Source organism: Alosa sapidissima, chromosome 19 (genome assembly GCF_018492685.1).
Source record: "Alosa sapidissima isolate fAloSap1 chromosome 19, fAloSap1.pri, whole genome shotgun sequence".
Taxonomy (NCBI): domain Eukaryota; kingdom Metazoa; phylum Chordata; class Actinopteri; order Clupeiformes; family Clupeidae; genus Alosa; species Alosa sapidissima.
The window spans coordinates 21,192,481-21,217,125 of record NC_055975.1 but is presented as its reverse complement, the minus strand read 5'-3'; the positions used below and the strand labels follow the sequence as shown (position 1 = coordinate 21,217,125).

At 44.3% G+C, this 24,645-nt stretch overlaps 1 protein-coding gene across 2 annotated transcripts in view; it reads left to right on the top strand.

Moving 5' to 3' along the window:
- Positions 1-24,645, top strand: part of mdga2a (MAM domain containing glycosylphosphatidylinositol anchor 2a) — a 155,195-nt gene that overhangs the window by 68,802 nt on the left and 61,748 nt on the right. For both annotated transcript variants that reach the window (XM_042073277.1, XM_042073275.1), the window contains exons 7-8: positions 11,245-11,574; positions 17,114-17,407. In XM_042073277.1, coding sequence (XP_041929211.1) covers positions 11,245-11,574; positions 17,114-17,407 — 624 coding nt within the window. The remainder of the gene's footprint in view (positions 1-11,244; positions 11,575-17,113; positions 17,408-24,645) is intronic.

Sequence of the window (24,645 nt, the reverse complement as noted above, 5' to 3'; positions counted from 1 at the left end):
TGGCTGCTGCTTGCCAGTCAAGATGATGGGCAGAATGCTAAGATGAAACGCTTCAATGGGCCCTCTTTCTTCTTCGCAGCACATTAAACAAATCCGAACAGCGCTATTTGCATACAGAGTGTATGTGTGTGTGTGTGTGTGTGTGTATGCGTGCGTGTGTGTGTGTATGCGTGTGTGTGTGTGTGTGTGCGTGTGTGTGCGTACGTGCGTTTTTGTGCTGCATGCAAACCACATGATCAATAGTTTACGGACAATTTAATGTTAGCGCTGTCAGTCTGATTGTATAGACATGGCGGTCTAATGCGTAATGGCCCAGGGAATGGTCCCTTTTGAAGGGAATGCACATAAGAGCATCCTTAATAGTGTCATAAACAGAGTGTTAAACTCACACTAGCATTTTTGGGAGGATCTCCAGGTGTCAGTTTTCCCACTTATCAAATTGGGAAGATGAGCATCATATGTAACTCAATAGGTAGCTCAAAACCTCTGGCAGTCTACTTCCTTTCAGTGGCGGTTTTAGTTGTGCTCATCTCACATCCTGGTATTGATATTTCCAGGCATCCCACATCACTTTCTGTAGCAGAGGAGTTAGGTGACCTTGACTGTGAGTTAGTTCATGGGCATCCAGATCGACTTCAAGTCAAATGCAATAGTCATCTAAACCTGGTTGAAGGTACTGTACCTCTAATGAATAAGCAGGACTTTCTGTATGTCTTAGGTTTGCGATTGTTTGTCCACAAGCAAGGCTTCTCACATTTTTAGAAGGGAAGAACATTTTTGAAGAGTTTAGAGTTTGGTTCCAAAACACTATATCCACCATTTTAATGAATTTTCATGATAATTTTTTTTTTTTTTCCGTAGAACTGTAATTGGGTATTATTATTTGATATATCTTTACTCAATCAAAACAACACAACTGCAATTTGATTGGTATGACTTGATATACACAATTAAATAGCATGACTTGAATGTATGTATGTAATGTATTTAAAAATGGAGATATAGCATTTTGGAACCAAATTCTTGAAAGTTCAAGTCAGGGCTCGTCTTTCTGTCCGTGTGTACTGTAGACGAATATGCTCCGTAATGGGGCGGGGGGGGGGGGGGGGGGGGGGGGGCAATGCAGGTGAAAATGAAAAAAAAAAAAAAGATTTTCTGAAACATTGATGTGCAACTCCCTGAAGGAAACTCTTTACACCCACCCTATACACGCACTCGCTCACACACTCACTCACACACACACCCCTGCTGTCCTGGTCAGAACAGCTGTTGGACGTTACTTCACAGTTAGGCCCCTTCTCAGCAGTAGCTCCCCAGTGTGCAGAGAAAGCTGTTAGCGCATCTGGAGCCGCGTGTTTGAGTGTGAATCCTTTTATTTCCATCGACTCTCTGGCCCACATAAGAAGCCCCCCCCCCCACCACACACACACACACACACACACACACACACACACACACACACACACACACACAACCTCTCACTTCTCTGCAGAAAAAGCGCATTTGCATGGGGAGGTGGATTTCTTACCCCCCTCCTTTTGCACCCCTCTCGTACCCAATCCTACTACCCTCACCCTCTTCCCAGACACTTTATCTTACACTCACCCCCACCCCCCACCCCCCCCCTCTCCCGTTTCTTTTCTGGAGGCTGGGGTTGGTGAGCGGGAGTCAGATGTGCTGCCAAGGCAGAAGATCAGCCGCCCGGTGACAGAGAGACCGAAAAGCTGCTGAGTGAGAGGATGTAGGGAGAGAGAGAGAGGGAAGGAGCAGAGAGAGAGAGAGAGAGAGAGAGAGAGGGGAGAGAGAGAGGAGCGAAGAGGGAGAGAGAGAGAGGGAGAGAGAGAGAGATGGGGGGAGGGTGCAGCCGAGAGGGGAGGACGATATCACACAGTGCCCAGCCTAGCTTTTTCTCTCTCTTTTTCCCATCTCTCCCTCTCTCTCTCTTTTTCTGACAGCAAAAACCTCGGTGCCCGTAGCTCTGTGCAGCTTAGCTGGAGATAGCCGGAGCGCCATGAGTGTCGGGGCTCTGCTGTCATATGCATATTTTAGCGTTAGCTCGCAAGGCCAGTGGTCAAGCCAGGACACAGATTTTGTGTCCCCCTTTTTATGCCAATGTCCCAGGAAGCCTCAGAGAAACGCACTGACATTTGTGTTCCCGCACACTCCAGTCCAGCAGCAGAATTAGTTTGCAATATTTATGATGCACATAATTGCCTTTCTAAACCGGGCCCTAAAATAAATAAGGCTGCCCAACACACTATAAATCTTTGCTCAGGTCATAAGGACCCCTTATGTGTACAATTTTTTTTGCTTTTGTTGTTATGAGTGCTTCATTGTCTGAGGATATGCAATAATAGTAATTTATGATGTTTGACTGTAGACTGAGACAATTCAAAAAGAGCTGCACCCATTGGAAATAACAAAGCAATTTCAGTGTTTGCAAATATCACCCACGTCCTTGACAAAAGATGAGTGCATAGAGACTATGGAGATCATTCTTTACTCAGTGTGACAATTGCTATTTATCTTGTGCTTAAAAATCCAACAAAAGAACAGTTATTATTACTAAATATTATAAGGACAGTTATCCTTAGACTTGTTGCCTCCAAAGCAAAGCCTTTAACCATTTTGGAGTAGTTTCCATCTTTCTCAGTTCAATCTATGACACCATCTAAAAACAATGCTACTGCATGTTTCTATGTGCCAAAAGCCCTCATTTCCCCTCTCTGATAAGCTGCTATGTGCATGTGTGTGTGTGTTTTTTAAACAAGGACATGGACAAACCATGAAAGGTCCACCATGACCTCCACCTAGGTTTTTGTTTTTTCTTTTCATTTTAATGCGTATTTCAGGAATCATAACAAGTGCACCATTAGCCCTGATGATGACATCGATACAGGCTCTCTGGAGTGGTCGCAGAGTACACTGCGCATGGGAGATAAGGTGTTCCGCCGCCAATGCAAGAGGAAGTTTTACTAACGCCTCTCCACCATCGCTGCTGATCGCCCCGTAGCACAGATGGCAGGAAATCTCATTTAGTCTGGGGTAGGGTGGGGGTGGGGGTGGGGGGGGGGGGGGGGGGGGGAGATGGTGTGTGTGTGTGTGTGTGTGTTTGGTGGTGGTGAGGGGGGTGGAGAGTGGGTCGGCGGCTGGAATAAGCAGGGGGGGGGATTGAGAGGAAGAGCTATATTGCACGGGAAGGATTTCACTCGGGGTAATCTCGCCGCTGCCTGCCGCTCGCTGGCTGTAGCCGGTGCCTAATCATAGTGCCATTTAATAGGCAATTCCACGTGTCACCTGTCCACCTGCCATAGAGTAAAAGAGAGCCCAAATTAGGAGACAGCCGGGTGGCACGAATTGAAGTCATTTTGCACTGGTTTTGGAGAGAAAGAGAGAAAGAAAGAGATAGAGAGAGAGGATGAGAGTTCTGGCTGAACTCCATGGCCTCTTTTACAGTGTCATGTCAGTTGAAAGGTGTGCAGTGTTCTCTGCCCACTCAAAAAGAATATTTGGCTTGTCTTTACAAGTCACCCAAAATGTCCATTTATTTAAACATTGTACTTACAGTACGTGCCATTTTTCTCAAATGGTGTTATTCAACCCTAATAGACCCCTCTGGTTTAACTTCCTCAAAAAATGGATTTGTTACAATTCTGTAGCTTCCCAGTATGGCTTTGTCAGCAGTTTTGTCAAAAGTCTCAACACTAATAGCCTGTCAAAAATGGCCTCTCAGTGAATGTCCCACTCAAATATTTCAGTTTTTTTTTCATGCTACTACAATTCAAAACTACATAAGCATTGCATAGCATAGTAGTACCAAAAATTTAAAACAACACCTTGCAGAAATTTGTATTTTTCAGGTCTGTCTTCATAGGAATAATCAGTTTTGGTATCATCTTCAAATGGATTTTAATGATATATGATAATGTGAACAACAGATACAAACATGTCTCTCATTCTCACTAGCCACCAAGGCTATACTAGTGCAATCTGCGTTGTGTTGACTGACCACGCAGTCCAAGCCACAAACCCGCAACTTGCAGTACCTTGGACTGGGAGGCTGGTGTGCTAACAAGAAAGCTAAAACCCATTGGTGTTAGCGTCTGTCGCTAACGCGTCTCTTAAGGCGTCGGGAGGAATGTTTATGTACTTCCTGCACAGTTACCGTGCCAGCTGGCTACCGTTACACAAGCATGCTAGCAAGTCCCTACTGTGCTATTTTTAGTGTATGCAAGGGTTTTTGTATTATTATTAGCTCATTAGTTTAAGTATTCCTTTCAGCCTTCCTTATTGCTGCTTTAAAGTTTGATTAGCTCTACTACGAGGTCTTGCATAACCTTGACATGCCACTGGGGAAATAGATGTACTGGGTAAGAAGGAAGGAAGTAAGTTGTCCTTCCCAGGGCAGGTGAAAGTTAAGACCCCCCCCCCCTCTCTTAGTCTCCTAGTCTCTGAGGCTTCCAGGTAGCGTCCCTCGACTACCCCATGTGTCCCCCGTGAGCCAGCCCTCCCTGACAGCTGTAAGCCTGGCCCTGGCAGCAACATCATCAATAAAATAAACCCCAGCCACTTGAGCTATCACACAGTATTGAGCTCTGGCAGTAAAAGCATCAGACATCCTGAGAAGATTATTCGTGCCCGGCGCATGGGGCTCCGCTGCGGTGTGGTGCGGTGCGGGGGCCGAGGGAAAAATAACCTGACGCATGTGCTTTATAACTTATTTATAAATGCGATGGGCGGGGTGAGGGGGTGGGCTTGGGGTTGGCAGTTGGAGGGGAGTGGAGGGGCTGGTGGGGGGTTGGGTCGAGGCGTGGGAAGCTGGGTGTTTGCTGAGACTGCAAACTGCCAGAGAAAGCGCACGCCTTTATTTATTTACAAATATCATCTCCAGTGCGGGATGTTTTTTTTTCCGATGGGGCGATGAAAGTAGGCAGGGTGGGGTGGAGTGGTAATATATTAAACCTTCTCATTCTTTCTTCCCTAAGTGGCCTTCTACCTCTCAGAATTGAAATGACGGCCCTCAATCTGGACCCAAGTGCACTTGTCAGCTCAGCGAAATAGAATACACACACACATCATATGTATCACATACACACACATCTATGTGTCACTAAATGATGTAGATAACCATAGCCCCTTGTGAGAAAGTACCTAGTGACCGAGAATAATATTTTACTTCATTTATTGTGAGATGACATTCTGGAAATCTATCTTCTGGCAACACAATTTGTTCCAATACGTTTCCGCTATCAAACAAGGAGTCTCCTAGTCGTATCTTATTGATTGGTAGGAGATTCATTGTGAGGCAGTGTTTGTCTCTGAAACACACAGTGATACATCATGTTTTCTATCTGATAATGAGGAGCACCCACCTGATAAGTACTCAGGGTTCCACTCTGGAGAGCACTGCCTCTAAGAACTGCTGAGAGTCCATTTTTGGTGTGACCCTGGGTAACCTCATTCTCACAGGAAGAGGTACACACCACAATAAGAGAGAAACCTAGTCCCTGTTTGTCAATTAGAGTCTTTTTTTTACCCCAAGTTCCACTGTGGGTCCTCTGTACAGAGAAGTTGGCTAAATTAGTTTATTGCAGATTCTGAAGAAGGGAGTTGAAGGACGGGGTTGTCATAAAAGCAGTGTCCAATTTTGGTCTGTGCTCCATAAGTAACCTTTCTCATGCCTGCGAGGATGTGTTGTTTTGAACAAAGCCATTTTCAAGGCACCTGAGATGAGGTTATGTCGCATGGCTACTCATAGGTTTGGTGGTCTTTTCACCTAACCACCATTCTGAATTACATTTCGTCTCACCATTTACTTGTCTCATCTCACATCATCATCATCAAAAGATAGCCAATAGTGACCTAGCTTCAGGTGGTGTCAGTCAGTAGTCCATAAACTGAGCGGCTCTTTTCGTGGTAATTTTCAAAACGGTGCCCTTTTGCTTGTGTCATCAGAGGCAGCAGGGCGCCATCATCTTTCTCCCGTGGCAAAAAAAAAAAAAAAAAAAAACCTGGGCCTCCTTTTGGCACTCTCGACACCTCAATTTTGGGGAGTTATGAGTGAGAGGCATGGGCCTAGGCTCCGCCGTGGCAGGAGATTAAGAAATCAGCGTCAAGCAGCCGCCACCACCAACACGAAGCTGCAACCTGACCCCCCCCCCCCTCCCTGCGCCACTCCATCTAAAGGGATCGCACAGCTTGTCACTCTATAATTGCGCGCCTGTAATACCCCTTTCTGATAATGGCCCAGCTGATGTGAGAGGATTGAATTCGCAAGCATTACACCTCGCCAGGTTTTTACGGGGTTATCCAACGAGACTCTCACCATTTCGGCTCAATTACAACATCGATTAAGTCGCAAATATGCCTTGGAGATATTTGCCTAACCTAGGAGGTTTTTTATGTATCAAACCTCTCAAAGTATCATGACCTGATTTATTTTTGGGTTTCGTTTTTTTTTTTTTTTTTTAAACCGAAGCAATCGGATTTATGGAGCCTCGCACTTCTGTGTCGCCAGTGTAACTTTTCTGGCCCACGCTAAAAAGAAACTTCGGCTGCCAACGTTTGCTGCCTGCATGTTAAGCAGCATGTTAATCAGCTCACATCAGATTTGTTTTTTAAATAATTTATCCCACTCGCCGTGCATCGCATCTCCATAAATGAACCGAATATGAGTTTTTCGAGAAGAGGCGCGAGCGATCGAACATCGACTCTCACGAGGCGCTCTCCTCCTTCCCCTTCCCCTTCCCCGTCTCCTGTCCCCCAGAGCTTCGAAGGACAAAGGGCCTGTCCAGACACTTACCAACCGTCGGGGTCGTCTGTCTCCAGATCCCGTGGGAGGAAGAGAAAGGCACCGGAGATGCCTAACTGTAGATTACTTTCTCCACCACTGTGCTGCGTGACCCACAGTACGCGAGAGAATGTGATGGATATTGAAACAGGGATAAAAAAAATAAAAGTTCTACTTTAGTGGCGGTTGAGACAGCTCTGTATGCACTTCCAGCTGAGGATATAAAAAAAATGGCCAAGACTCTAAAGCAGAGAGCTGTCATGAGGAACTGAAGTACATTTGTTGTGGTAATGGCCTGGCACTCTTTGGGGTGAGTGAAGCTGTATTGTGGTGCCTCAGCTAATGAACTGCGCTTTATGGTTTCCACCCCCTGGTCAATTTTGCAAGTATGTTGCTAGGTTTTACTGCTGCCCGTGGCGTTCGCACACTTATCCGACACTCAGGTGGGCCCGGTACATTTTAAAGAAGTTTTAAAGAGCACGCCTGTGTGCATTAGGCATGCAACATAAACATGTGACAAGATGCCTGCGACAGGCTCATTAACCAAATAAATAAAGCAGTTTGCTGAAAACTTGAGACATTTAATCTGTTGGCAGGTTTCCCAGGCAGGCAGGGTTTAAACCAGTAGGGTCTAAACTTCCACAGTGTCTCCATTAAAATCCAATCAATTTCAGGACACGACTTAGACTGCGTGTTGGACCCCTGCCGTCTACTTTAAATCCCATGTCTTTGGTACTCTTGCGTGAAAAGCTTTGAACCAGACACATATTAAGTCATAGGTAGCACTTTAAAATGATGCAAAGCAAACATCATAAAGGCTCTCTCATGGCAGCAACCTTGATTTCATGCATCATGTACAAAGCTCAGTGTGGTCAGACTTCCAGCGTTCAGTGCAGATTTCTGTTTTTTATTGACCCAGTCACTACTGTGTTTGCAGTGCACACGTCGTTATCAGTGATTCATCTTTAGTAGGCTGGCTGTTACACTTTGAGTCAGTAGGCCAGGGGAGCATATTGTCCATTGGAGCTATGGTGCTCTTTGTGCATCTGTGTGTGTGTGTGTGTGTGTGATTGTGAACACTTGTACCCATGTGTCTGTATAGTCTGTTTATGTTTTTCTGTTTTGTGTGTGTGGCTGTGTGTATGTGTGTGTGTGCGTGTGTGTGTGCACATATGTGTGTGTTGAGCTTTGTGGTTCAGCTATCTTTCCCCTTGGACCATCAGTGGCATTCTCAAAGTCCATGCCTGGAGGGAGTCTACACTCTATTTTTATATCCTGGAACGTTATGTACGCAGACTGCGGTTAAGACGGCAGCCTTAATCAACTCGACGTCTGAGAAGTTCCACATTACCTGGTGTGACGGATCCTCATGCCACTCTGACGTGACATGTCATTAATACCAAGAAGGACGGAATGTGAATTTTTTATGCAGAGTGCCTAAAAAGATCACGCGACTCGTTTTTTCCCGTAAATGCAAGGGGTAGTGCCCTGCACGGGGAGGGTCCGTCACAGCCAGAGCACATAAATCTTCAACCCCAGCTACGTGAAGCATTGTGAACTGAGACGGAGTCAAAATTCATTTCCTCTTCGCCCTCCCTACTCCATGCGCACCACTTTAAAGGGGTGGGGGTGGTGGGGGAGGGGGGTCTACACATTCTTTTTTCAAACACCATTTCTTAAACACGGCATTACTAATAGTTCAATTTGTGACGGCCCATTTTCGAGGCTAAAGACGTTTTTCGAAGCCCCGTAATTGCTTTGTGTGCCGTTACAAGCCAAGGAATGGGTTTTCTTGATAGGGTCGACTTGTGCCGAACATCCAATCAGGCTTTGCGCGCGTGTGTGTGAGTGTGATTCTTCTCCTGTAGGGAGACACTGGTTTTGACACTGGAGAATGGCTACAGTCATCAGCTGCTTTGGTGTGGGTTTCCCGGGTATCTGTTAATGCGCTGTAGCTGGCATTAATGGCCATCTGCGTGGAAATATTTGCACAAAAGTGTGGCAGCATGCTGGATGGCTTGGTATTGATCCAAAACACCAGCAATGAGGCCGCAGCTCCAAGCTCCATGATGAGATGAAATCACTAAAATAAAAAGCAGAATACATTAATAGAGAACACAGTGTATTAGGACACTAAGGCCTCAAATAGAGTAGAAAAGTATAACATAATATTGTTTAGCAAAGCTTAGTGTAGAAAATGGAACAGAAAGGAAGATCATTATCTCGACAGAGTCAGCACTTTGTTGAGATTTCCATCTGTCTATGGATGATACTGTATTTATTTCACCTTTACAATAGTCAATAGCAAAAATGGGAAATCGTTGGTGGTCTCACTGTTCTTTAAAATGGATTGTGTACAAATGGTCCAAGCCAAATTCAAGTCCATTGAGGCTACACACCTTTACGCACACAAACAGATAGCAGGGGCAAGAAAGGCTTCAGCTCCTAAGACTCCCTAAAGATGAAGGGTTCAGATGCAAAAGCCTCTAAATGCCACCTATGTCAAAAATGAGATAAAGATGGTGAGGGGATGCTCTCCACACATAGTATACGCTAATCAAATAATTTAACTTCTAAACCCACTAAATACCACTCTCTTCCTGGTCTGAAATATCGATTTATAAGCAAAAACCTATAGGAGCCTGCATTTAAATGCTCATTTAAAAGAAAAGTGGTCAGACGGATTTAGAGGGTTTTGCATCTGAACTCTTCAGATATTCTTCTTTTTCATGTATATTGCTAGGTTTTCTTTTTCATATTATGTTATCTTGCATAAACCGGTAATGACAAAAGAAGCAAAATCAATGGAAAATGGAAAAATTAACATACGGGTAGTCCAGCAGCAGTAGACAAATGAAATCACCTTCCTCACACACCTACTCTGTGAGCTAATAGAGACATTTGATTACAGCTCGGAGCAATTCCTCTCAAATATAATGTGGCTTTATTATCCTGTCCTCCTGTCGGTGGGTCGGTGCTGTTTCATCTGTGTGTAGTTCACTGAGCAGCAATCCGCTAGTTCTTTCGAGTATTTTTTGTGCCCTTTTGCCAAGTGGGTGTTCTCAGGATTATGACCATCATCTTTTTTTCCGCTCTGATGCGAAGAGTTGGGGTCGTTGGTGATGTTCGTTCCCTCCAGTTTGTCCATCACTTTGCATCCTTATTGTAGCTGGCTCTCTTTAATCTTTATAAACTATACAGAGAAACAGTGCAGAGAAGTGCTGCGGGAGATATATAGTCTTATTCGCCTTACTGTGTTAAATGTCAGGTATAATTAAAATAAAAATAAATTTTATTCGCTAGGCTGTTTCTCTCTCTCTCTCTCTCTCTCTCTTTCTTTCTCTCTTTCTCTGCATCCACACAAAGCTGCTTGCTTGCAAAGTCTGTGTTTGAATCCCCCTGGAGCGAGAAGAGGTTGGCGGCAGCAAAGACAAAAAGAGTGAAGAGATAGAGGATGAGACGTGGAGCACACTGGCTGGACGTGAGGGATAATGGCCTCCATATTAACCCATACAAGGATACAAGGATACAAGGAAGTTTACTGTCACGTGCATATAGTTACTGGAAGTAAGAATGCAGTGAAATTATGTCTGGTGTCAGCCTATTTGTGCATTTATGGGGGGGGGGGGTAAAAAGTGCAGTAGAAGAGGGGTTTAGTAGATTAAGTGGCAAGGGCTGCATAAGAAAGGTGGGGGAGGATTGGGGTTGGGGGGGGGGGGGGGGGCACCAACAAGGAGCACCCAAGAGCAATAGGGGCATTCCCTACTGCCCAGTCGTGATCACATGTTGTAAGACATTTTTCAGTAGACATTTATGAGAATGTTAGGGCTGTGTAAGGGCATTTTAACTATAAAACTGTCAAAGATACTGAGGGACCACGAAGCATTGACCTTGGGAGCGAGCAGTGTGGTGGAAAATGTGGTTGTTGTACTGGAATGTGACCCTTGGAAATTCTCCCCTGGTTTGACATTTGTCTTTGAAACCTTCTACTAGTCCATTTTAGCACCCTTGACCCAAACCTGTTTCCTAAGCACAGGTCAGCCGTCACTTAACTTGCTCCAGCCCTACTGCCTCCACTTTCTTCTTCTTCCCCCCTCCTCTCTCCCTCTCTCTCTCTCTCTCTCTCTCTCTCTCTCTCCCTCTCTCTCTCTCTCTCTCTGTCTCCTTTCTCTCATCTGTTTTTTCTCAACAATGGTCATTCTATGTCTTTGCAGATGCCTACATACATATATCTGTATGTAGTATTTTTTTTTGCAGACAAATAACAACATGTGTTCAATGAAATTGGTCTTCTCAGTAGAGAGAACAAATAAGAATCAATGGTGAAATGGTGAAAGCAATATGAAACTATTCAAGACCTCTCATTGTCTTTTTTTTTTGTCTTGTCTCGTTTTTTTTCCTTCTTATCCATTTTCCCTCATTCCTTCCCCCCTTCCTGCCCCTGCTGTACCCAGCCCTGAAAAAGGGTCGTTTCTGGATCACGCCGGACCCCTACCACAATGACGACAACATCCAGATTGGCCGCGAGGTGAAGATCTCGTGCCAGGTGGAGGCTACGCCGCCCGACGAGCTGCAGTTCAGCTGGCTGAAGAACGGCCGCCCGCTACGCAGCTCCGAACGCATGGTCATCACGCAGACTGACCCGGACGTGGCACCCGGCACCACCAACCTGGACATCATCGACCTCAAGTTCACCGACTTTGGCACGTACACGTGCATGGCATCGCTGAGGAACGGAGGCATCCCGGAGATCAGCATTGACGTCAACATCTCCTCTACCACAGGTGAGTCTACTCCGTCCGGATATCGTTGTGTAAGAAGCCCGGCATTTGTGTCCAGAGGTGGACACAAGTGAAAGTCCTCCGTTACTTCTTTAAAGGTAAAGGTGGATGATAGTTTGAGTCTTTTATCCAAAGTGACATTAACTTGCAACAGTTGGGCAGCGACACTAGTCATATTCCACCACTCTTGCTATCCTGGCCCTGGACATAGCTTTATGTAGGACTAGTAAAAATAAAATATGTTACTGTATGTCTTCAACACTGCACTGAGCCAGCAGATTTCACCCTTAAGTTGGACTGCTGAATTACGAGTGCACTCATGGGAATGTACGAGTTTGCAAACAGCAATGATTAACTGAAAGAAGAACAGGAGGAGATTAGAAACGGGACTATTCATGCACGCCTGGCGTCTCTGTAGTGCAACAGTGGAATATATTTAGCTGTTAAGGGAAAGGTTACTGTGTCTAGCCTGCCTAGGTAGGGTTTTAGTGCTTTTGCATTTCAATGCTTTTGCATGATAGATTACTGCACCTGCAGCACCCAGGCCTTAGGGTAGACTTCCCCGGAACATGCAGTATGCTAAAACATGCTCTCCTGTTCTAAACAGCCTAACATTAACGCATGCTTTACATAAATTACCACGAATGTGAGTGTGCGATTTGTGCTCTTTTCACCAGTTACAGCTCATGATGATGAGAAGTCACAATCTGGTAGAACTAGAGTGGGAGCAAATAAGCATATATACTCTTTTGATCCCGTGAAGGGAAATCTGGCCTCTGCATTTATCCCAATCCGTGAATAAGTGAAACACACTCAGCACACAGTGAGGTGAAGCATACACTAATCCCGGCACAGTGAGCAGTGAGGGGTTAGGTGCCTTGCTCAAGGGCACTTCAGCCGTTCCCACTGGTCGGGGCTCGAACCGGCAACCCTCCGGTTACAGGTCCGGAGTGCTAACCAGTGGGCCACGGCTGCCCCTTAAATGATTTGCACCCAGTAATTATGATAGTAATATATCTAATTTATCATTAGTGTTCAGTGTATATGCAACTCTCGCTATCAACCTTATTAATGATTTTAGTGTTTTTCAGGTATGAAGATGTGTAAAGAGATTTTAAAAAAATTGTGCCCACATGAGCTTCTAAACTGTCACTTTTTGCATCAGTGTTGTCTTAGTCTATATCTGTTTACCACAGCAATCGATGAAGTGCTAGGTCACCTACACAATTTTTTAACGCGTCTTCATAAGGACACAAACTAATATTGTGCAAAGGAATTGGATCTGGCACAGTTTCCCCATGTCCTCTGCTGTGTGAGATTGAGCACTGGCTTGGGCGCCAGCACACAAGGCAGATGTGAACACCAGTGTATTCCTGCTAAATCATTATTAATTTGTGCTCATCCATGCATCCCCTCCTAAATAGGGACTAATTGAGGTGGATGGGTTTCTAATGGTTTGTGGGACGTTACAACACTATGCCAAAAAACCTAATCATTATTTATTGCGAGGTAGCAGAAGTTTACAATAACAAAATGTATTGCCGTTCTCGCCAATAAATGGATTGTTTCAATGTATGTACCACTATGCTCCATGTGCATACATAGAACCAGGTCATGTCTTTGTGCTTTTAACATTAAAAACTCACATTCTGGGGCATAAACAGTATGATTATGTGATATCAGTAATAGAATTTAAGATGTTTAAGCCTGCAGGTTGGTCTCTACAAGAAAGATCCAGGCCATCAAGACTAAACGAATCTATGAACCACTCAAGCAAAATGGGTAGAAATGCATTAAAGCCTTTAAGTTCATGTTCAAAATCAGCTTTGTTTGTGTTTGTGTTTGTGTTTGTTTCTGGGCTCTGCAGAAGGAATGGTCATTTCTATTGACCTGGAAAGGAACACAGATCCCTGGGAGCCTCTTACACCCCCCAACCCATCCCACCCCATTCCCCTTCTCTGGTGGTCCAGTCAAATACAAGACAGGAGAGCTTCCAGCATGCTTACATAAGCCTTATTCAGTCTTCATTTGGGACCTGTTCAAGCGCCCCGGACTGGTCACTGTTTACCATTTAATTTCCTAATGGTACTTCAGAGAACCTTATATACTCGCTTGATATCAAAGAAAGGTCGTTTTTGCAGTTTGTCGCAAATCACTCCTTATAGTTCCACTGTGTTTTGCTGCCAGGCGCCGCCATTCAATCCCAAATGGAGCAATATTCATTACAGTAGGGACAATAAAAGGAGCATTAAGGCTTTGTCCCCATATTGCAAAATCTATAGCTCAGCTTCCTGCTTAAGAACCCCCCCCCCACCACCACCACCCTCTTCCCTTTGAAGCATTTTCCATCCGGGCTTTTTTATTCCTCCATGGTGAAGTCGGGCAGTTTGTAATCACACAGACACATACATGTTTCAAAGCCCTCGCATTAGCGCGGCCTCATGTAGTGCGTAAGGCACTCTGACACTTACATGTTGAAATTGCTCGTGGGCGCTTGTCCAAACAGACGCACCCCGAGTCGGAGATGCCGTTAGCGGACGAGGGGGTGGGAGGGGTGGTTGCTGGAGGAGGAAAGGAGAGGAAGAGGGACGCGATGCGGGCGCCTGCGGAGACAAGTGTATGCGGAGCTCAGTGGTTGCGTGCTAGCCAGTGCCTCTGCTCGTGCCGGAGCTGCTGTGGTCGTGAGGAAGGCGTGGGAGGTGCGCTATAGATAGAACAAAAGGCTCATGTTTATTGTAACATGTCTCTGCACCAAACTGGCATCTATCTTTAGGAACGCAGGTGTTACGCTGCTGCTGTATGTGTGTGTGTGTGTGTGTGTATGTGTGTGTGTGTGTGTGTGTGTGTGTGTGTTTGTTTGTGATTTGTGTGTGTGTCTTGTTTTGAAGTTGCAGTGCGATGCACTAATACCTTCTCTACTCCTGCTTGTCCTATTTATAAAGCCGGTGGTACGTGAAGGCCCGAGCCTCCCCCAGTCTCATGACCTCAATGTGTCTTGGGGAGTCTCCCACCATACGGCACAGTTCCCTCCAGACGCTCAGCAGCACCTTCAGAGCACACACACACACACCACTGCACCACACTAACACACACACACACACACCACTGCACCACACTAGCATAGACACTACTGCATCTCACATAACACACAGCAATGTTCCACACTAACACACACACACACACCACTGCACCACACTAGCATAGACACTACTGCATCTCACATAACACACAGCAATGTTCCACACTAACACACACACACACACACACACACACCACAGTATCACACATAACACACACTACTGCACCACACTAGCATAGACACTACTGCATCTCACATAACACACAGCAATGTTCCACACTAACACACACACACACACACACACACACACACACACACACACACCACAGTATCACACACAACACACACTACTGCACCACACTAGCATAGACACTACTGCATCTCACATAACACACACCAATGTTCCACACTAACACACACACACACACACACACCACAGTATCACACATAACACACACTAGCATAGACACTACTGCATCTCACATAATACACACCAGTGTTGTGCCAGTTCACAGCTTTTCTGAACTAGTTCAATTTCAGTTCATACATGCTCAAAGTTCACAATTTTAATTCTGAACTAGTTCAAAGTTCAGTTCATTTGACTTTTTTCGTGAGATATTTAAATAAATACTTTTTTTCACTAGAAATCACTATACGTTCTTTGAAGCTGCTCATTAGACATTTGCTCATGACACTGCAATTGTGGGTTTCTTACCAGGTGATGAAACTTGCAGCAGTACAGACAAGGTAGACCAGTTCTATACTTAGTGCAATGAAATCCAGCCCTCCGCGCTCTCGTCGTTGCCTGCTACGCGGCGTTGCTATGCCTACCCCGCTCTGCTGCAATTCATCACGGGTAACGTTGTGCGGAAGCCAGTATGCTATTCAACTATTCTCAGCCGGACACTACGTTGCCCGCAATGCATTGCGCACACAATGTCAAAATCATTTCTGTCTGGTGATACATGATTTAAGCGGCACCAGCGAGAATACAGGAGGGAGGAACTTTTTCTCGTTGCGTTTCAAAAGAGAAAACAGATGTCACTCAGTTTTCAATGGAAAACAAATTCCAACGTTCATTTACAGTGATGTCTGCCGTTCATGACACATAATGTGAACTAATTCACGTTCAAGTTCTTTATTAAAAAAATGTGTTGCGTTCAGTTCAACGTTCACGAAAAAATTAGCGTGTTCAATGAACGCGTTCTTTTGAACTCGTTCACGCACAACACTGATACACACCAATGTTCCACACTAACACACACACACACACACACACACACACACACACACACACAAACACACACACACACTGCTGTACCTCACATAACCACACTAGCACACACACCACAGTATCCCATGTAACACACACCACTGTTTCACACTAACACAGACACTACCTCACATAACACACACCACTGCATCACACTAACACAGACACCACAGCATCTTTCATAACACACACACTGCTGTGCAACTGTAGCGTAGTTGGAAACGGTGTCTTTTGAACACGCACAACATGTGTAACCAGCCGTAATGTTTCTGCTACGCGACACAGCCCTGTCGCAACAAATACAATGTCCTCTGTAACTACATGGTTCAAATCTCTCACTGCTCTCTGCACACAACATGTCGAAGCTCTTTTTCTCTTCGTCGCAAGGTAGCGCTTACGTTTCACGTATAGTCTAAACAGCACTTGCCCTCATCGTAACACAGACAAACAGGAAGCCAAAACACCATCTACACTCCACACAGGACCCGTTGAAACAAACAACAGCAGCTGCACCAGCCACAACAACAACATCCAATAACTCATCCTCCTAGTTTTCACTTTCTCCTCAACTTTAAAGACCTCATTCTCAATAATGGGACTTCACTGCTCAAGGATGGCACCATCTGGTGTGCGGAATCACTTTATGGGGAAAGATTGCCAGTCCTATTACCTGCCACCCTATGCTCCGAGTGCCATTAGGCTGAAGACCTGATATGCTAGCTAAATCTTTGCAACCGGGCCATATTTCTTACTTTTAAAAAGCCTTTTACTGTAAAAGCATCTGTAGCTATGGGTCACAAGCTGTATGCTCTCTGCCAGTATGATGAAGGGGTTTAATCTCAGGGGAGTATTGATGGACAGCGTATAACTTTGCTGGATCGTTACCTAACAACTCTGGTGACTGGGAATTTTCATGAGAGTTATTGAGAGTATAACGCCCTTTTAACAGCGGAACTTGCTTGTATTCCTTCTGTAGTGGGAATGAAAGTGAGTCACGTTGTTCTGTGGTTAACCTTTATTTGTCTTTGTTTTCTCTCTCTCCCTTACTCTCTCACTCTCTTTTGCGATCTCTCTCTCGCCTTTTCTCTCTCTCTCTCTCTCTCTCTCTCTCTCTCTCGCTGTCTCTCTCTCTCTCTCTGTCTCTCTCTCTCTCTCTCTCTCTCTCTGTCTCTCTCTGTGTCTCTCTCTAGTTCCCCCTAACCTGACAGTCCCGCGGGGGAAGTCTCCGCTGGTGACGCAGGAAGGGGACACGGTGGAGCTGCAGTGCCTGGTGTCGGGCAAGCCCAAGCCCATCATCCTGTGGTCACGCGCCGACAAGGAGGCGCCCATGCCCGACGGCAGCCTGCAGGTGGAGAGCTATGATGGGGTACTGCGCGTTGTTAACGTGTCGCGCGAGATGAGCGGGCAGTACCGCTGCCAGACCAGCCAGTACAACGGCTTCAACGTCAAGCCCAGGGAGGCCATCGTGGAGCTCATTGTGCAATGTAAGTGTGATAATGGTGTGTGTGTGTGTGTCCTCACCAGAGGACTGAAAGATGTGTCCAACAACATGAGCGCTGGCGGCAGCTAGTATCACTCCAACATCCAGGACACTCTTGCCCCACCTGTGGATGAGTGTGTGGCTCATGCATTGGCCTCCATAGCTACACACTGTATCACCAGGCTGACTGCGTTGAACCCTCCACCCTACCCACTCCCTGGAGCAAGCGTCATCATTGGATACGATGGACAGCTAAGAGAATGTGTTAATGTATGTGTGGTTATTAAGTGTGCTTGCAAAGCAGCACACTTATTGTTCTTAAGTTTTATTATTATTTTTCCCGTCTCCCTAATTGTTTGTCAGCTCTATTCAATTTCAATTTCAATTTATTGTGCTTATATAGCGCCAAAACATTACACATGTATCATGGCGCTTTACAGAATGTAGGCAATCAGAGAAAAAGAAAAGAGGGAGAAAAGAAAAGGAAGAAAGAAAGAAGGAAGGAAGGAAGGCCCATGGGTAACAGGGGCGAGGAAAAACTCCCTAGAATTGGAGATACATATAGGAAGAAACCTCGAGCAGATCCACGACTCAAGGGCCTGACCCATCTGCCTAGGGTCAATACGGATAGTAAGGTCTATAAACAATGACAAATGCATATGACAGTCAGGTGTGGAGAGAAGGACATGGTGTTTAAAGCACCTGAGGTGAAGGTTACAGAAGGTGGGATGATTACGTGTCGGTATGAAAAAGCATAATCATGATTTAGTGAGAGAAAGTGCAATAGTCCGGCGTCGGAATTGTCCAGGAAAGAAAGTTGTGATGGGGCCAGTGGTGGGTCAGCAGACAGGCCAGAATCCGGGCAGAGTTGTCATAGGCAGGTGATGGGGCTGTACGGGCCAGGAATCCAGGTAGGGGGACAGTAATACAGCAGTCAAGGATGGGACTTCAGGTGGGATGGGTAAGAGGAAGGCCAGGCTCAGTAGTGATCAGTAGTGCTATATATTGTTACAGTAAATCATAGTGAGAATGGGCAAGAGAGGGAGAGTTGAGAGAAAGAGGGTAGGAGAGAGAGGAGAGGGGAGGGGGTTCTACGGCATGGCACATGAGAAATCCATGACAGCACTATGCTATAGCAGCATAACTAAGGCATGGTGAGGGGTAGTCAACACCAGCGCAGGTATGGTCAGTGACCACCATCTCACACGCGACTGGGGTGCCAGTCACACGAGGACTCAGCAGGGTGGTCCATTCCAAAATCCCTGAGATGGGTGAAGTTCCACACCGCACCATACCTAACTATGGGAGGCAGTAAAGAGGTATGTTTTAAGTCTAGACTTAAAAATAGGGAGGGTGTCTGCTAATCGAATTGAGGAGGGTAGATTATTCCAGAGGAGGGGTGCGCGATAGCTAAAAGCTCTGCCACCTACTGTCGTTTTTGAGATTCTTGGAATTACAAGAAGGCCAGTATTCTGTGATCGTAACGGTCTGGGTGGGTTATATGAGACTAGGAGATCTTTAATATATTCTGGTGCCTGGCCATTAATGGCTTTGTACGTTAGAAGTAATACTTTGAAGTCAATGCGACTTTTAACAGGCAGCCAATGTAGAGATGCCAGGATAGGGGAATTATGTTCATATTTTTTAGTTCTAGTGAGTGTGCGAGCAGCTGCATTTTGTATAAGCTGTAAGCTCTTTAGACAGGTGTTATTGCAGCCAGCATACAAAGCGTTGCAATAATCAATCCTTGAGGTTACAAAAGCACGGATTAATTTTTCAGTGTCTGGTAAGGATAAGGGCTTCCTTATCTTTGAAATGTTCCTTAAGTGATATAATGAAGTTTTGGTAATCTGTTTTATGTGATTACTTAGTGATAGGTCTTGGTCAATTGTAACTCCTACATTTTTAACACTTGTGGATAAGGATAGTCGAAGATCAGTAAATGTAGCCTGCGATGAGGATAGGATGTCCCTCATCTTTTTAGGACCTACAACCATGAGTTTTATCGGAGTTCAAAAGCAGGAAATTATTTGTCATCCATGTCTTTATATCTCTTATACATGTGTCAAGTTTGGCTAACAGAGTTAATTCGTCAGGTTTTACGGAGAGGTATAGTTGTGTATCGTCTGCATTAGAATGAAATTTAATGCCATGTTTCCTAATTTCAGAGCCTAGGGGAAGCATATAGAGAGAAAATAACAGGGGCCCTAGTACTGAGCCTTGAGGCACCCCATATTTTACTATAGTCTGGATAGACGGTTTATTGTGGACTTGTACAAATTGTCTGCGCTTAGAAAGGTATGATCTAAACCAAGCGAGTGCTGAGTCTTTAATGCCTATCAAATGTTCAAGCCTGTGAAGTAGTATGTCATGGGCTATGGTGTCGAAGGCAGCACTGAGGTCCAGGAGGACTAAAATTGATATATGTCCATTATCGGCAGCAATGAGGAGGTCATTAAAAACTTTAACTAAGGCTGATTCAGTACTGTGGTGAGCTTTGAAACCAGACTGATATAATTCTTCGATTTTATTCATATGTAAAAAGGCACTAATTTGTTTGGACACTATTTTTTCTAGTATTTTCGACAGAAAAGGGAGATTAGATAAGTCGTTACTGTTTAGGCATATAGGGATAGATTTGGTTACTTCAGTGTGGCTCTTCGTCAGGCGGGAAATTGTGGTAAAGAGGAATTTTGTATTATTTTTGTTTTCTTCGATCAGCAAGGAATAGTAGGTTGACTTAGCCTCGTTGAGTGCTTTTTTGTAGGTGATAAGGCTATCTTTCCATGCTTGGCGGAAGACTTCCAATTTAGTAGTACGCCATTTTTGTTCAAGTTTGCGCGCTGCTTGTTTGAGGGTTTTTGTCTGTGTGGTGTACCATGGAGCACGCCTTACTTGTTTCCTTACTCTCTTTTTTAGTGGTGCTACTGAATCAAGGGTTGAGCGTAATGAGTTCATTACATTATCAGTTAACAAGTCAACCTCGGTTGGATTAAGGAAAGGGCCTTCTGATACCACATGGGTCCGGAAGGGGGCAAACGTAAACGAGATTTTTTCTAGAAAGTCTGCATTCATTTTTTCATTTAGGCCGCGGCTATAGTATTCCACTAAATTGGGTACTGCATATTGTAATGTCATTGTAAAAGTAATTAGATGGTGGTCAGTTAAGGTCGGGTGTTGTGGCAGAACTGTTAACTGCTCTATGCTTATGCCGTATGACAAGACTAGATCAATAGTATGGTTATCTCGGTGTGTGGGTGAATTAACATTTTGACAGAACCCAACATGTTCAATTAGGGATTGAATTGCAATTGTGAGACAATCATTCACATTATCCATATGAATATTGAAATCACCCAATATAAGTATTTTTTCAGTTTGGATGGTTAAAGTGGAAAGGAAATCAGAAAATTCTTCTAAGAATTCTGTGTTGGGGCCAGGGGGTCTGTACAATGTGACCACAGATTATTTTTCCAATCTGGGGGTAAAAATGTATGACTAGAACTTCAAAAGATTTAAACTTGTGTGCAAGCTTGGGAGATGTAAGAAGACTAGATTGATAAATTGTAGCTACTCCCCCTCCCCTGCCAGTGTGGCGTGGTACATGATAATTAAGATGAGAGGGAGGTGTAGACTCATTTAATGGAAGGTATTCGTCTGGTTTAAGCCAGGTTTCAGTAAGGCACATAACATCTATATGATTGTCTGTAATAATTTCATTAACCAAGGCAGTTTTATTCGACAGTGATCGAATATTGAGTAAAGCAAATGCAAGTTGCGTTTGTGGAGGAATTTGCCTAGCCGAAGAAGTTTTTATCGTAATAAGATTGCTACGAATAATTCCCCTAGTGGGTCGAATAAGAGTTGACAGTATTGGTACAGACACCCTCTCTATTTGGCTATGTATGCCCTGTATATCCTGTATATCTGGGTGGCTGTTAGGATGGCAGAGATCTGTGTAAGACAATATCTCTGCTGCCTGGACCTCTGGTTCGTCAGGAGCTCTAGAGCCTAGGCCCTTTGAGACAGAGACACCGTTCCAACTTTAAAACGTCTGGTCAGTACCGGTTGCTTGCGAAGATGACGTCAGGTGGGCGTGTCGTTCGTCCGCCATATTGGATTGAACAGAAAGCGAAACTAAATTTTCACAGGTCACAAATTTGGTCTGAACGGCACGAAACTTTAGCTATTTATTGCTGACTAGTACAGTTATTTTCACATTGACGGTATTCAAATTAAATTTTTCATTATTGTTAAATATCATGTTGGGAGAGTATTATTAAAAATGTTACAAGTATGCAAATGCATATGTTTACGGGCATTTAGGTTTTACTGTGTTGTTTTGTTGTAAAGACATGCAAGGCATTCTGGGCCATGTAATGAACAGTGGTCGGCAGCACTCCATATACGTATTAATATGAATAGGTGTTTCTGTAAACCTAGGGACAATAAACAGCTATCTCTGTTACAAAAACGAGCTGGTAATCGCTCATTGAAGAGGGAACTATGATAAAAATATTGTTTTCCTAAAAGCATGGAGTTGACGAAAGAGAAGCAGGAAATGTCACGTTAATGTTAAATAGCCTACATCTGAACGCTAGGTGGCAACGTTGTATTACATTTCACTAAATACGGTGTGAGCTTCACAAGTAAGGAAGGTGCAAATATTATGTAATTTATCATGGGAAATTATTGGAAATGTTATTTCTTGTTTATTCTAATTGCAAACCACACACATCCATTCGTAATCACACGTACACTTTTAATACCTTGAAAAGACTCTCGTTTTGTTTATTTGATGTTGCCTAGCAAAGCAGCCTTCAGAGCAAAAGATTCTAAAACAGAGCTTCAGAGAGACACGTTTTGAGTTCGTGAAAGTACCTAAAATATCGGTTTCCATGTGTATGTGCTGGATGGCGTGCGTCCTTTATGAAAGTAAGTTTTTTATAGAGTTACAGACATAATGAGTCATGTTGTAGTGGTCAACATAAATGTGCCCCTTCTGTTATTAGAATGCTAAGCGGAGAAGCATGCTAAGCAGAGATTTAGTATCATTCATTTCTTGTGTGGCTAGCTATAGGGAGGAGATGTATGTTGCTAATTGGAATTTATGTTGTTTAGCGTAATGCCATGGTCATTTGATATAAGATGCTTGCACTCGTAACTTCGTCATTTGTAACTTTAGGACTGCTATTTAGCACTTTAGCCCTAAAAGTAGCACCTAAGTCTGTGACCGCTTAAAAGAAGTGGCGAGGACTGGTGAGGACTTGGCGAGGCACAACTAAGGGATGCAATAACACCACCAACAACTAAAACTAGCCTACTCATTGTCAACATGTACATTAAATGTAATGTTTCATGTGAATCAAATTAAAATGTTTTATTTGCAAACGTAGGCATAGGCATATGACAGATTAATTTAATAATGCTGCTGTGTGAATCACGGTAAGCGCGAATGAAGTGGCCACTTCTTAATGGGACCCACTGTATGGAAGTGGGCTAAGTAAAATAGAGATTTTTCAAATAAGATAAGGTTAATCAGAATTCTACGATATGCCCGCTTGACAATAGCAGAGATAGAACTGGCCTTTGGCCATAGCAACCATCCATTTAGAACGATTGGCCTTCATAGCAACCAAAGATCAGCTGTGTTGCAATGTGAGGCAAAGTATGAAAGGTGATGAAATATACAGAGACAGGTCAAGAAATATAGTGCAATGTAGACAGTAGTATACAGTTGATTTGCAGACGGTGGTTTAGAGTAATATGAAGTATTCCTTTATTCTGAGATACATCTGAGATAGGCTCCATCAATAGGCTCTCAAAACAACCCCAGGCTCACAAAACAATCCCAAACAGACATAAGGTCTTTATAGAGCAAATCCATATAGATTATTTGTCAAATCAACCAGTAAAACAGAATTAGGGGATGGAATATATAACATTCACACTCATAGCTCATATTTTTAAAATAAATTAGTGAAAAAGTATCCTGACAAACAAGCAGCATTTTAATGCCTTGGTCATATTTCATAATTTCAATTCTTCTCTAGGTTACCTGATAGCCCAGTTTGAGAGGTGCAAGACGCGTGACATTATTTATTTTTGCAGCCAATCACTGCTGTTGTTTTATTTTATTGATTTGATCTTAGTCATAGAAGCTAAATTCGAAGGCAGGCCACAGGTAAAATCCAACAAACCGCATTCACCCCGCAAGCCAATAGTTGAATAGCCCTCTCCTAGAGCTTTAGAGGTATTGCCACTGCTCCAACACTGAAAGGCACTGTTAGAATGCTTGGATCAAGCCAAGTTCAGCATAGCGTATGCCACTGTCTGCTCACGTTGGTGACCGGACCAGGGCAAGCACACTTTCGCAGTTCCCGCCGGAAATGCAGTCTAGTTTATGTCTGTCTGTGTGTGTGTGTGTGTGTGTGTGTGTGTGTGTGTGCGGCTGAGTGTCTGACTGTAAAATGTGGACTTGCTTCCATACATTCTATACTCTGTGGAAATCTGTATGTATGCATGTAGGCATGTACTGTGGGTTTCTGTGTATGTGCGTGTGCGCATATGTGGTTGTGTGTGTGTGTTTGTGCACATGTGTGTGTGTGTGTGTGTATGTGTGCCTGTGTGGTAGTGTGTGTGTGTGTGTGTGTGTGTGTGTGTGTGTGTGTGTGTGTGTGTGTGTGTGTGTGTGCATATGTGGTTGTGTGTGTGTGTTTGTGCACATGTGTGTGTGTGTGTGTTTGTGCACATGTGTGTGTGTGTGTGTGTGTCATACTTTGTAATGTGTCACCCATGAAGTGTCTAATTAGTGTGTGGCAGCCATGGAGCTGAGCACTTCATATTTCCCGGCGAGAAAGTTCGGCAGAGAAAGCCGCGGCATTGGCTTTTCCAAGGGAAATACAGTGTGAAAACGAGAGAGTACAGGGACATCATTAGTTATAATTATCCACAGCCCAGGCGCGCTATGTGTACGGCCGATCCTTTAGCTCCTGCTAATCATTAAGACTGCAGGATTCAATTTGCGTGAGTGCAGAGGTTAATGCAACGTAATGAATTCCGTATTGTCGCTACATGCTAGAGACAGATTGTTTGATTGGCTTTCATGCAGTGACACCCAAATGGCATGCGGAAAAGACATAGAGGGTTGTGTGCTGCTGCTGTTACCACTTGTAAATGCACCTGAGTAGAGTGAGAATAGGGAAGCATGTGTGTGTGTGTGTGTGTGTGTGTGTGTGTGTG